The sequence below is a fragment of the Alligator mississippiensis genome, chromosome 6, assembly GCF_030867095.1.
Source record: "Alligator mississippiensis isolate rAllMis1 chromosome 6, rAllMis1, whole genome shotgun sequence".
Lineage (NCBI taxonomy): Eukaryota > Metazoa > Chordata > Crocodylia > Alligatoridae > Alligator > Alligator mississippiensis.
This window is the reverse complement of record NC_081829.1, coordinates 90557035-90571066: the sequence shown is the minus strand read 5'-3', so window position 1 is coordinate 90571066 and position 14032 is coordinate 90557035. Positions and strand designations below refer to the sequence as shown.

Genomic DNA, 14032 nt, shown 5'->3' with positions numbered 1-14032 from the left:
ATGTGGATATGGCATCTGGGTTTAAAGGAATTAATTTTCATGGCTTATTGTTCCTTATAACATGATCAGATCTAGCACAGAAAGGAAAAGGAATTCCAAAAATTCTTGGACAAACCAAACTTCACAAAACTGTTTTTCAGAATTTTGAAATAATTATAGTAATGATTTCAGTGTGTTCAGGTATAAATAACCATCCTTGGGCAAATCTAATATGCAGCGTTATGTAGAAACATTTTTTTACATGTGTAATCAGTGGATCTCAGTTTATTTTTTTTCCTGTTCATAGAATGATTTTGCAGCATAAGTATTTTTAGAAACTTTCTGTTCTGAACCAAAAATGACTTTGCTTAGCTAACAGCCAAATAATCACATTTTGCTGAAAGGATATTTTTTCAGATCTACTTGATTCAGAATACAGTGTAATGCTGGGGTAACCAAGGCCTGCAAGAAGGGTTAAGTACCTCTTGAGGAACCTGTAAAGTATTATTGTCACAAAACTATGTAAATGTTCAACATAAATTCATAGTTCACTAAGTGAAGAAGATAACAGGATTAGGACTCATTTAGAAGTTGTTAATTTTGAAGGCACTGAATTGTGGTACACAATTGAATCTGGAGCTTATTACTAGGGCTGTGTGAAATTTTGCTGCCAATGTTGTTTCGACGCTGTTTCGACTTGTTTAAAGGTCAAAACAGCAAAATCAAAATGAAACAGATATGGTAAAAACAGCATCAAAACAAAACGAGGCAAATCAAAACATTTCACCGTTTTGACCCTGTTTCAATGTTTTGCCCATAGGCTGTAATGGGGAAGGTTGAACCAGCCTATACCTTTGTCATTTATGGCCTGAGTCTGATGAAACTTGCAGGAATGGTAGCCCCTTCTAAGGGCAGGAAGCCTACCAGGTTTCAAGGAGATAGGTGCAGGGGGTTCAAAACTGCACCCTGAAATCTTGAAAGCAAAACTCATGTCACGTGTATGTGTTATAAGCCACAGCAGGGTCAAAACTGCAGGGATGCTAGCCCCTGCTCAGGCCACAAAGCCTCCCAAGTTTCAAGGAGATAGGTGCAGGGGGTGCGGAGAAACTGCATCCCAAAATCTTGAAAGCAAAAATCGTCCCTGAGTGAATCATGATTGATTGCGTAACACAGTAGCTAGCTATGATAACGAGTTACTGAGCAAGGATTAACACCTACGAAACCACAGACTAATGAGAGGAAAAAATCAACACAGAGCCATGAAACTTCACTGTTAGAGGTACAGAAGCCCTGGTTTGAACTAATGAATGCTGGAGACCAACTCTTGGGACGGAATACCCCCCCCCCCCCGATCAACCACTCCCAGAGTCCTATTCATCACAGCAGTGAATTAATCAAAATTCATCAACGGACTCCCGAGACTGCACGTACTCACAGACGTGACCCCTGGGACTGACAGTTACCATCCAGCAGCCACCAGGGGGGGTGTCCCATGAGGTCAACAACCCCTGGCTTGGTAAGCCTGAGAATTGGGGAGTCACCAAAGTCTGCCAGAGAGGCAGTGAAGAATGACCCCCAATGGTACCCTTTTTGACCTGACCAGCACCCTGCCAGTCCAGCCAGAAGGACCAGCTAGGGACCCCCTTCTGAAGCAACATTGCACTGAAAGAAGCCTCGACTGGCCATCGACAGTGGACTCCAGTGCTTGAGGGTACATATATCTTGACACCAGTGCTTAGTGTTCATAGCTAGCTACTGCGAGTGTGTGTGTGCTTGAGGGGATCAGCCCCAAGGTTTACGATCTGACTTTTGCATCTGTCTAATAAACGAGAACTTTATGATGATTCTGTGAGTTGGTCCTTTGTAGCCAACATTGTGGCCACAGCAGGGGCTAGCAGGCCTGCAGTTTTCACCCCACTCTGCCCCAAAATGGACACAGTCAGTTGCACAAGCACCCATGTCACAAGTTTTGCTTGTCCCTAGCTTGAGGTACAATTTCCCCCAAACTCCTGCACCTATCTCCTTGAAACTTGGCAGGCTTTGTGACCTGAGCAGGAGCTAGCATGTCTGCAGTTTTGACCCCACTGTGACTTAACACATACATGGGGAACAAACAGGAGGAACTCACTCTCAGAATAGCCAGTTCAAACCAAGATATAGTAGGGCTTACAGAAACATGGTGGGATTCATCCCATGACTGGGCAGTTAGCATTAGGGGCTATAGGCTTTACAGGTGGGATAGAGAAGGAAGGAAGGGAAGGGGTGTGGTGCTCTATGTCAAAGAGCAATACACATCCTCTGCCAGCAAAATGGGGTCAAAGGAGGGGCAAGCTGAAGTACTCTGGGTCAAGTACAAGGGGGTTGAGGGGAGAGGGATTTAACAGTGGGGGTCTACTACAGATCCCCCAACCAAGAGGAGGAGCCGGACCGGGAATTTTTGGGCCAGCTTGCAGAGGCACTTAAGGCAAGGGATGTAGTTGTCATGGGTGATCTAAATTACCCGGACGGCTGCTGGGAGGAGCAGTCAGCCAGGTCGGACCATTCCAGGAGGTTCCTGGTCAAGATACAGGACCTCCACTAAACCCAGGAGGTGCACAGTCCCACCAGAGGAAATGCCCTGCTGGACCTGGTCCTGGCCACAGGCGATGATCTGGTAAGGGGGCTCCAGGTCCTTGACCACCTGGGTGATAGCGATCATCACTTGCCGGAATTCACCATCCAGTGCAGGGTGTCAAGGGCCTGCAGCAAGGCGGTAGCCCTAGACTTCAAGAGGGCCAACTTCAAGGAGTTGAGATTAGTGGGAGAGGTGCTGGGGTTCTTGTGGGCAGGGGAACTCAATGCCCAAGATGAGTGGCTGTTCCTTAAGGAGATGATACTCAGGGTACAAGTGGTGATGATCCCAACAAGAAACAAGGGGGGCAAGAGTGCCCAAAAGCCCCCCTGGCTCACCAAGGACGTCCGGGAATGCCTGGATGCCAAAAAGGCAGCATACACCCGGTGGAAGGGAGGCACTATCTCCAAAGAGGAGTATACCTCCACTGCTCAGGCCTGTAGGGGGGCTGTTAGGAAAGCTAAGGCGGACATAGAGCTAGGACTAGTGTCCAAGATCAGGGATAATAAAAAGTCCTTTTTCAAGTATATAGGGAGGATGAAGAAGGCACCAGGAAACATGGGGCCCCTGCAAGATACACTGGGCAATCTGGTGGTTGCACCAGAGGAGAAGGCAGACCTCTTTAACAAATTCTTCACCTCCGTTTTCTTGTGCAGGGACCGGGACTCCCCCACCGTGATTCAAGATGGACTCGAGGGGAATGCATCCAGACCTAAGGTTGAGGAGAACTGGGTCAGAGTGCTTCTGGAGGGTCTGGACATGTTCAAATCAGCAGGTCCAGATGCTCTCCACCCCAGGGTGTTGAGGGAGCTAGCAGGGGTTATTGCACGGCCCTTGGCACAGTTTTATGAGCTCTCGTAGTGCTCGGGCCAGGTGCCAGATGATTGGAAGACAGCCAATGTGGTCCCCATCTTTAAAAAAGGGAGGAGCGAGGACCCAGGCAACTATAGGCCCGTCAGTCTTACCTCAATCCTGGGGAAACTCTTTGAGAAGATCATCAAGGAGCACATCTGTGACGGGCCAGCATCGGGGATGATGCTCAAGGGCAACCAGAACGGTTTCATTAGGGGCAGGTCATGTCAGACCAACCTGATTGCCTTTTATGATCAGGTCACAAAAGCATTGGATGCAGGTGTCGCCGTGGATGTAGTCTTTCTGGACTTCAGCAAGGCCTTTGACACTGTCTCTCACCCCATCCTCATTAAAAAACTAGGTGACTGTGGCATTGATGCCTACACAGTCAGATGGATTGCTAATTGGCTGAAGGGTCATACTCAGAGGGTGGTGGTGGACGGGTCATATTTGACCTGGGGGAAGTGGGCAGTGGAGTCCCCCAGGGCTCGGTCCTTGGGCCCACACTGTTCAATTTCTTTATCAGCGATTTGGACGACGGTGTGAAAAGCAACCTGTTCAAATTTGCTGATGATACCAAAATTTGGGGTGAGGTGGGCATGCTAGCAGGGAGGGAAAGACAGTAGCAAGACCTGGATAGGTTGCAGGGGTGGGCTAACAAAAACAGGATGCGTTTCAATACGGACAAGTGCAGGGTGCTGCACTTGGGCAGTAGTAACCGGCAGCACACTTATAAGTTGGGAAACTCCCTTCTTGAGAGCATGGAGGCAGAAAGGGATCTTGGAATCATTATTGACTCCAAGATGAACACAGGCCGACAATGCGAGGTCACGGTCAGCAGGGCTAACCGGACCCTATCATGCATCCACACGTGCATCTCAAGTAGGGCCAAGGAGGTGATCCTCCCCCTCTACGCGACACTGTTCGGGCCAGAGCTGGAGTACTGTGTCCAGTTCTGGGCCCCCCACTTCAAGAGGGATGTGGACAACATTGAGAGGGTCCAGAGGAGGGCCACCCACATGATTCAGGGACAGCAGGACAGGCCTTACGATGAGAGGCTACGGGACCTGAACCTGTTCAGCCTTCACAAGAGAAGGCTGAGGGGGGACCTGGTGACTGTCTATAAACTCACTAGGGGGGACCAGAAGGGTTTGGGGCAGTCCTTGTTTCCCCTAGCGCCCCCCGGGATAACAAGGAATAACGGCCACAAGTTGTTGGAGAGTAGGTTTAGATTAGACATCCGTAAGAACTACTTCACAGTCAGGGCGGCTAGGATCTGCAACCAACTTCCAAGGGAAGTGGTGCTGGCTCCTACTCTGGGGGTCTTTAAGAAGAGGCTTGATGCCTACCTGGCTGGGGTCATTTGAGCCCAATTTTCCTCCTGCCCCAGGCAGGGGGTCAGACTTGAAGATCTACGAGGTCCCTTATGACCCTACTTCTATGATTTTATGTGATGTGAGTTTTGCTTTCAAGATTTTGGGGTGCAGTTTCCCCCAAGCCCCTGCACCTATCTCCTTGAAACTTGGCAGGCTTTGAGGCCTCAGCAGGGGCTAGCATCCCTGCAGTTTTGACCCTGCTGTGGCTTACCACATACACATACTCGTGACATGAGTTTTGCTTTCAGGTTTTGTGGTGCAGTTTCTCCAAACCCCCTACACCTATCTCCTTGAAACCTGGCAGGCTTCATGGTCTCAGAAGGAGCTACCATTTCTGCAAGCTTCATCCAAATCAAGCCTGAAATGATAAAGTTATAGGCTGTTTCGACCTTCTCCATTATATCCTATTGGCAAAACGTCGAAGCAGGATCAAAACGATGAAACATTTCAATGGAACAAAACGGACCATCTGTTTCGACTCGAAACAAAATTTGCAGTGGAATGTTGTTCCATCGAAACGTTGAAATGCTGGTCGAAGTGGAACCCTGCCATTTCACACAGCCCTACTTATTACTTATTTCTTAAAACCAAAAAAACCCCTTTCTTTGTGTAAATTAATTTTTAGGGGAAAGAAATCTGAAGGATTGATCATATCTTCATTCTAATGAATGCCTCCAGTCATAAGTAACTGGTACACAAGCAGCAGCCAATGTGTCATTTCTATTGTAATCAGAAGCTTTTTTATGCTCCCACTGTTTAAAGTTGACTTAATCCTATTGCACACCTCTTGGACATCAAAACCATGGCATTCAGTTTGCTTTGTTTACATACTGAATGCCAGATTAATATTTTTCTCATTTGAAAAATATTTATTTTTATGCTACTACAGGCACTGTCTTGCATATTGTAAGTAGAAGGTTACTTTAGAGGGCAGTAGTTTTATTCCAATATTTAAATGGTACTAAACCTGAAGTGATGGTAGATTCACATTTTGCTCTTTTAGGAGAAACATTACAGTACATTAAATGTCTGTTCCTCGGATCTAGCCACAAAATGACCTTTTCGGTGCTCATCCTTTTTTCTCATTTTGATTTGTTCAGGGGAAATTACAAGCAACTGGTATTTGGTTTCCAAAAGGGATACACATAAACCTGACCTTTTGGTACTGTTATTTTTTGGGATGTGTACACTGTATTTTAAGTATATCTTAGCTACTGTTTGCTGGACTCTAGCTAGTTTAAACAGCCCTTCATTTCATTTGGTGTAAAACTGAGACTAGGATAGCTCCTCTCTTTTTTTTCTCCATGATAGAATTTTGCACATATATTTTGTAAAGAAAAATAAATACTTTTTCTTGGGCAATTTTGAAAAAAAGTGGCATAGAACAGAAGAGGCCCCATTAACTTATTCTGTGAGCTATACTGTACTCCTCACTGGGGGCATCTACATGTGTGTTTAACTGCACAGTAGACTAATTTGCTGCAGTGTAAAGCAGCACAGTCTACATGTGTGCCGCTATTAGATTAGAGCAAAATAATTTTTGCTGCCATAAGATAGTACTTTTGGGGACAGTACTACCGGGGACTGTTGGGGACAGTACTATCTTATGGCAGTGAAAATAACTGTGCCTATACACGCATGTAAACACTGACCTGGGTGTAAATTGCCCCTGGTGAGCCCAGGCAGCAGGGGGCCAGACCTCTTCTCCTGCCTAGCCACATGGCTCCCCTCTGGCACTCTTGTTCCCGAGCCAGCATCTCCGCCCCCTGACATCATGACCCAGAGCCCAAGCATGACCCCCTCAAGCCTGGTGCCAGCCTGGGGCTTCTCCACCCCAGCTCAAAGTGTTACGATCCCAAGCACACATGAAGATGCTGTGCCTGTGAGCAGCTGACTCTGGTGCAATCTGCACCAGAGTTTATTTACATGCACTAATTGCATGTGTAGATGCGCTCACTTAGTACCTATCTACATGGTCCCCCATCCCACTTATATCTGAGCACTATGGCATTTAAAGTATTTTTATTTACAGCTCTCCCATGGAATAGATGATGATTATTCCCATTTAACAGATAGGTTCTGTAGACACCTGGCCTAGAAGGAGACCTGGTCTCTAGGTCAGGGGTTTAAAACTCATCCCAGGCCTCATGCCAGATCTGGATTGGACTGCAGGGGCTCCCCCTGGGCCAGAATCATGGAGCTAGCAGCAGCTGTGGAGAAGCCAGGGCTGGGACCGGTGGCACAGGTTCCAGGGTGAACAGCAGTGTGGGCTGGGCAATGGGGGTCCAGGAGTAGGCAGTGGCATGGGCTGGGGAGCAGCAGAGCAGCTCAGGGAACTGGAAGGCAGCGCAGGTGGGAGGGAATCGAGCAGCCATGCACGTCAGGTGGGAGTGGGTGGCAGCTCAGGTTGTGGGAAGACCAAATGGTCGTACAGGCTGGGTGGGGATCGGGTGGCAGCATGGGTGGGAGGGGGCAGAGATGGCAGGATGGGTTGGTGAGGGAAAGGGCTGCAGCTTGGGCCACAGGGGAGTGAATGGCAGCATGGGTCAGGGGTAGTGAGCACCAGTATCTGCACAGCCCTGCCTTGCCTTCCTGCCACTGATAGCAAAGTCCATTTGCATCCAGGTACCCTGACTTCTGCAGCAGGCAGTGATCCACTGCCCACTCCTGCTGCCAACTTCTGGCAGGCTAGTGGCCCAGGTGGCTACTGGCGGGCCAGATGGAACGGTTCCACCGGCTGGGTCCAGCCCGCAGGCCATAAGTTTAACATGCCTGCTCTCCTCGGCATGGGGGATTCAGACTCATCTCTTCCATCTTCCAGAAGAGTGACCTAACAGCCAGGTTTTAAAATAGTAGGCTGAGGCACGGGGCAGCCAGAAATGTCGTTCTGGGGCTAGAGAAGACAAGTAAAGGGAGAATGAGAGCGTAGAGGTGACGGCACTTCTTGGGAGGCAGGGAACCTGGTTTCTCACTTCTCTTCCCTCATCTGAATATGCATCTTACATGAAGCAGTCATTGTTTTAAAAGCAAAAAAGGATCATAGACCTGGTTGGGGGACACTCCTGGGATGTGGGAGAGGGGTGTTTCAGTTTCCTTAGCCTCAGAAGTGGTGTTCTGGATCATGAGTGAACACCAACCCGTACTGTGTAGCTTTAGTAAGGGGCTTAAGTGCCTGAGATGGGCAGAAGCTCAGCACACCCCTGTACTTGGTGGTGCTATCAGCACCTGTAGGTGCCTCAGGGAATTCTGGATCACCTTTTGGAGATGCATAAGGGTGGTGTCGCATGTTCAACTTAACACTAAGTAGCATAAAATACAAGCCGATGCACATTCAAGCAGTTTAGCACATTAAGTGCCTTCCCAACATTGCAAAGTCGTTTCCCTTTCAGTGGGGGTTATCTCCTAGCACACACTAGCTTTAATAGGTCACTGAATTTTAGTGGTTTTCCACTGCTGGCAGTGAACATCTGGCAAGGCCCTCACTCCCTGGTCTCTCTACAGAGAGTGCAGGCCCTTGATCTTGTTTATTGAAATCACTTTTCAGAGGCACTGAAGTTTCCCCAAGGACTGTAGAGTGTACAAGTGATGATTTCATGGCAGGGCAGAGAGATCTGTATACAAATTAGGGAGCTAGTTCAAAAGTTGGGAGATTTTCTTTACAACTAGATTATTCTAAAGTTGTGTAGTACATGCCGATTCTCATCAAGAGCAACAAAAGATGATTTCAGGCAGGGTGGCTACTATCATTTCAGAGCAATGCGTCATTTCTATGACAAGGGACTTTTTAAAACCGAACCTACCCCTGGATTCTGAAGGATTTCCTTCTTTTGACCCTGAATAGCTTTCCTTTCCCATTACTCAGTATCACCCCCGCTGCTCCTCGGTGCTTCCCCCTTGCAGCACCGACAACTTCCCTTCTTCAGGCTCAAGACTCCCTTTTGCACTGCCTTCCTGATAGACTCTAGCCTGCCCCGTGCAACTCATCACTCCCACTGACCCTTACGGTTCCTCTCTCCCTTCATCCACCATCACTTGCCAACCCTCCTATAAACTCCCCTTCTTCATCCCCTGCCATCCGTCGTTCTCATTACCTGCTGTTGAGCACTCTCCGCTTAGCCCCTGGAGCTGTTTCCATTGCACCTTCCCAGGGAAACAGTCTAGGAAGTGAAGCAATATTTCTGTTCTCTCTTTCCTCTGTTCCCTACTTAGTCTCTAGCTCAGACTGAAATGTAGGAGGTTCAGCTGGTGTTGCAGAAGGCCAGGAGAAAGAATGACAGGACCTGCCACTTGATTCCCGAAGACCCCGTACATTTGGCGTAGTGGCCTTAGTGCCTAAAGCTTATCAGCTTGGAGCACCCTCCCAGGGCCTGGCACTGATGTTTTAGGTATTCCCATGCCTAAGTGAAGGCACCTAGATAACCAAACAGGATTTGGCCCTAAATGACCAAGTTTGCACAGGAAGTTTCTGAGAAAGCAGGGAACTGAATCTGTTTTTCCTGAGACTTGGGTAACTACTATAAGTGCCTAGCTGTCCTTCCTGTTGTATCACTTCTCAGCCCACCTCAATGTGGCTTATTAAAATCAGTATTCTGCTTTTCAAAACTGAGTGGAAAGATTTATCTCACCTTAAAAACCCTGCACAATTAGAGCACTTAGTGTGGGGCTGCTGCTTTCTCAGTGAAATCTACTGTTTAGGCAACTAACCAAGTTCAGTATGCAATTCAAAGTGCAAATAAGTAACTGTTCAGCACCCCAGCCATGCAAGTAACTAATTTAATTTAAAGAGATTTGTAACACCAATAATAGCAACACCAGAACCTACAGAAAAGGCAGTCTTTGTTTTGTGCCTATTAAAAGTAATTAAGCGAATGGTCAATGCTACATTGATGGATCACTAGGTGTGATTGTCTTCATCTGGAAATGAGAATTTAACCTTTTTAGTGAGAATTAGATTCAGGTCAGGTCAGAGCAACTTTGTGGTCATCTAACCCATTTAAAATACACTGCTGCTGATTGAATGTGGCAATTTGAAACTACAAGAGTATATGGAGAAGGACTAGGGCTCCTGGTTTGTCATGACTCTTCAATTTTCCATGTCTGTCAACTGGAAAAAACCTTGGAGGAAGTGTGTGTGTGTGTGTGTGTGTGTGTGTGTGTGTGTGTGTGTGTGTGTGTGTAACTGAGGGTTTGCCTTACATTATATGGTCAGCTGGCTGGTCAGTTGACTGACTTCCTATAAGGCTTTCTCCTTAAGGTTTCGTTGTTCATACCCAAGCCGGCACCAATCTTTGTGAAACTCAGCTGCAGTTGTAAAAATCTGTCCATCACTTCCCAATTCTACGTTGAGCGATTCATACAGGATACTGGCACATCAGAGATTCCTAGGAGCCATGTGGTTTATTGAGGAGATGCTGAGTGACGTGTCAGTTCCTAGGACTGAAATGGCTATGGCCTGAATATCTTAAGTTAGAAAGGAAAAGTGTCTAGATGGTAATTACAAAGGACTTGGAAATTTATAATGAGTGAGAGAAGATATGACAGGCTACAAAGGAGTAAGATACAGCTTGTTCTGCCTATATTCCTAATACAGTTTCCCTGCCACCAGGCATACCCTTCCTCTAGAGCATGTTGTTGATGCCAACTTCCTTTAAACAGCCAAAAGTAAAGCTCTTCTGCAGTTAGTTATGTTTCAGTTGTCAAAATGCCCCTTCCCAACTTCCTAGAATAAATGGCCTCTACTTGACTTTCTTCCTATGAGCTGTCAGACACTGAGAAACCAGACAAGCATCTTCCCATTTCAACCCATTTGACTCATTCCTATGGTCCCTAGAACACCTGCCCTGCCCTCACCCCCAACTCCTACCCCAGATGGCCAACTAAAATTCATAGGCATCAACCACAACAAGCCACTAAATCCATCTACTCGGCTTAGAACAAGTGCTTTCTCCACAATGCTAAACACCCCGGCCATAGCCTGATGTGTGTTATGTGTCTGTCACCTAGGGACTAGATCATACTACTTCATTGACCTGCCATCCTCAGGCTAGAAGCCCCCATCAGCTCTGACTATGTCCTGCCAAGGCTGGGAGCGGCCACGTATTCAATTTAAGGTGCGATGGGAACCAGCCACAAAGTTATCTCACACATTTGTGTAATGGCTTTGTGGCTTATTTCCTGTTTTATGGTACCATTGATTGTTTGAATGTGCAGCTGGGTTCCTACTTGAGACATGATTAACTGGTTAAATACGTCTCACGTGTAACATCTGCCAGGGGCCTGTGTTTCATCTCTCTTGCCTGCTGGCAGTGGAAGTAAGAAAGGGTTTTCCTCCTCTTCTCCCTTACCCCACTGCTTGGAGGAATTCTTTGGAGGTTTCCTACCTTTTTTGCCTGTTGATTTATTTAAAGGATGTTGCTCTCAGCTCTGGGAACTGCATGATTGCTGCGTGCGAGTCCAGAGCCACACCCAAGCAATCAGTGTGTTACTCTCCCCATCTCACTCTTCTTTCTCCCTACCTGGCTGCCACACTCAGTACATCAATCTCATTCACAAGCCATTCTCTTTAATTGGGATTTTCCTTTGTAAAGCACCTTGGCACATGAACAGTTGCACATGACAGGAGTTTGTGACCTTTTCTATGCACAAAAGTGATTTTATACACTGAAATATCTCACTCCCTTCTACCCCCAGCTGGCTTTTCTCTCCCCTTCTGCACCTTAGTGGGAGCTTTTAAACACTCAATAGGAAGCAGCAGTGTTTTGAATAGAGCATATTTCTTTGATGTGCATGTGCTCAGCTGCCAAACCCCCACTATATTTCATGGGCAGCTGAACCTTTTAAAATTTTAGGTTTTGTTTAAAAAACGAATTAAGGATCTTTATAATATAGTTCTCAAATGACTTATAACAGAATATCCAGGTTACAAAGACAGCCTTGTGAATAGGATGCATTATTGAACATAGCCTGCGCTAGGGGTAAAGAGAACTGCGATGCTTAAACAAGACACAATGAAGTCTTTAAGTATGCTTTCTGTTAAAAACTGGATTAAACAAATCCTTTAAAACACTCATCTGTATAGCCTTAAAATGGTTTCTTCTGCCTGTTAAATACTCTTTGCAGCCAATTGCATTTGCTTTGCAGACTGCTGAGTGCCCCATTTGAATGTAAGCATTTGTCAGTGTTTACCCCATTTATCCAATACTACAATTAGTTCCATATGGATGAGGCCTCTTTGTTACCATTTTTCACTATTTTTCTTATAGTATGAAGAAAAGGAGCCAGACATGACGTTTTCAACATTCAGCGTCTTAATACTTTTACCAGAGAAAATCACATTGTCTCTATTATGCTAGAGATAAGACTAGTGGTCCTTTTTGCTGTAAAATTTATAAAATATAGGATACAGAATCGGAGCAAATCAGTACATGAAAACTTTGTTTTATCTCATTTTTAAATTATTTGTTTTGTCTTAGTGTTTAGCCATCTGGATATTCAAAAGTGCTTTTATTCTATCTGACTATATAGTATGGAGCTTTGCCTACAGGCCTGGATATTATTGAGTGAACATGATAAATGGGAGGCCTAATTCCTACTATTGGGTGCTGGGCACATTTACACACCCTGGCCATAGGATCTGATAGGATATGGGTTAGATGACAAGTATATTATTTTTATTTTAATATTGATAATGGTGTTTTATAGTTATGAAGAAAATCTTAAAGTAAAAAAAAAAAAGCATGAGGTGTCACAAAATGTACTTGGTGCTTTGTAACAGGCATTAAATCAAGAGCGTTAAATAATAAGCTGCCATCAGGTATTTGCTTGTATATTCTTTATTATCTCAAAGGGAGTTTTATGAACAGTATGTCACAGTGCTGACAGCGTTTACATTTAAAAGCCAATACTAATGTTTTCAGCTTTGCAAGGAAATAGTAGGAAGTAAAACCCCAAGAAAAGAAAATCTAGATTTTTTTCTAACGAAGCATTGTACATTAGATGCTGTGGCATCTTCAGTTGAAGAAGCTCTGGACTTTAATTGCACAAGTCATCCACTTTAAATATTTAATAATGCTTTTATTAGTTGCATAGAACCAGAGAGTAAGATTTGTAATATCTAGTGCTGGTCATCATTTTTATTCATCACGGTTTAATGAGCATTATAATTACAGGTTGAGGAAGAAATATAAATTAGCTTTGTGGTTTTGGTTGTGACCTATTTGCACATTGGCATGATTGCAAGGAAGTATATAAGCACAAAGAGTATAACTAAGGTCTTCAGTTGTGCTGGCACATGCTCCCCAATACCCACACATTATTCTTCCTATATAAGTAACTGGAGAAGAGATGCTACATAAAATTATAAGTACTGACACTAATAACTCCATCTGGCTTCAGTACAAAAGCATGGGGAATTTGAAGGCCGAATGGACTTGTTCTTGGCAGGTGTTCATTCTATTTCATGCTAAATCAATGAAATTAGACTTCAAGTAACTATCTTCTTCTACTATTTCCCATATTTGCTTTTAGCTTAGACATGTTTTTCAGGTGCTTTGCATAAAAACAATGCAAGGAATTTTTAAGAGTACATTTTGTCTCACTTGAGGAGGAAAGACTATTGCAGGCATCCCATGTCTTCTTCTTTTAGTCCTCAAGTAAATTTAGCTTACTGATGATGTGGATTAAAGGTTTCTCTGTTTAGCATGAAAGATATGGCTGTGTGCATGCTACCTGTATTGTTACACTGTAATTGATTGCAAAGCAGAACAGACTAATATCTTGTACATTATTTTCTTAAATGTTTTGTTAAAACATCATTTTTCCCCCCATCAGCAACTTATGCGGGAGCGACAGCAGATGGCCAGCCGCCCCTTTGCTTCTGTCGATGTAGCACTGGAAGTAGGAGCTGAGCAAACAGACTTTCTACGAGGGCCATTAGAGGTAGGAACAGTGGTGCTGACAAGGGACCATTGTGATTTGCATATTTATATTGCTAGTCTCATCTGCATCTGCTTCTGAAACCAAGCAGAGTCTGATTACCTGGAGCTGACAAGTCTCAGCTACATATGTTATGCCATTTTCAAGGAGTATAGATTTAATAGTATGACATGAGCTGGAACAAAAACCACTGGAGAATCTATTAGCCTAGGCTAGAGTGACAATTGGCTCACCTGACAGCCCCTTCTTGATGGATAAGAGCCGGAGGAATTTAAAATAC

At 45.2% G+C, this 14032-nt stretch overlaps 1 protein-coding gene across 3 annotated transcripts in view; it reads left to right on the top strand.

Annotated features, from left to right (window-relative positions):
- ATRNL1 (attractin like 1) overlaps window positions 1–14032 on the top strand; it is a 1033288-nt gene that overhangs the window by 788707 nt on the left and 230549 nt on the right. For all 3 annotated transcript variants that reach the window (XM_019485923.2, XM_059730100.1, XM_059730101.1), the window contains exon 27: window positions 13648–13755. In XM_019485923.2, coding sequence (XP_019341468.1) covers window positions 13648–13755 — 108 coding nt within the window. The remainder of the gene's footprint in view (window positions 1–13647; window positions 13756–14032) is intronic.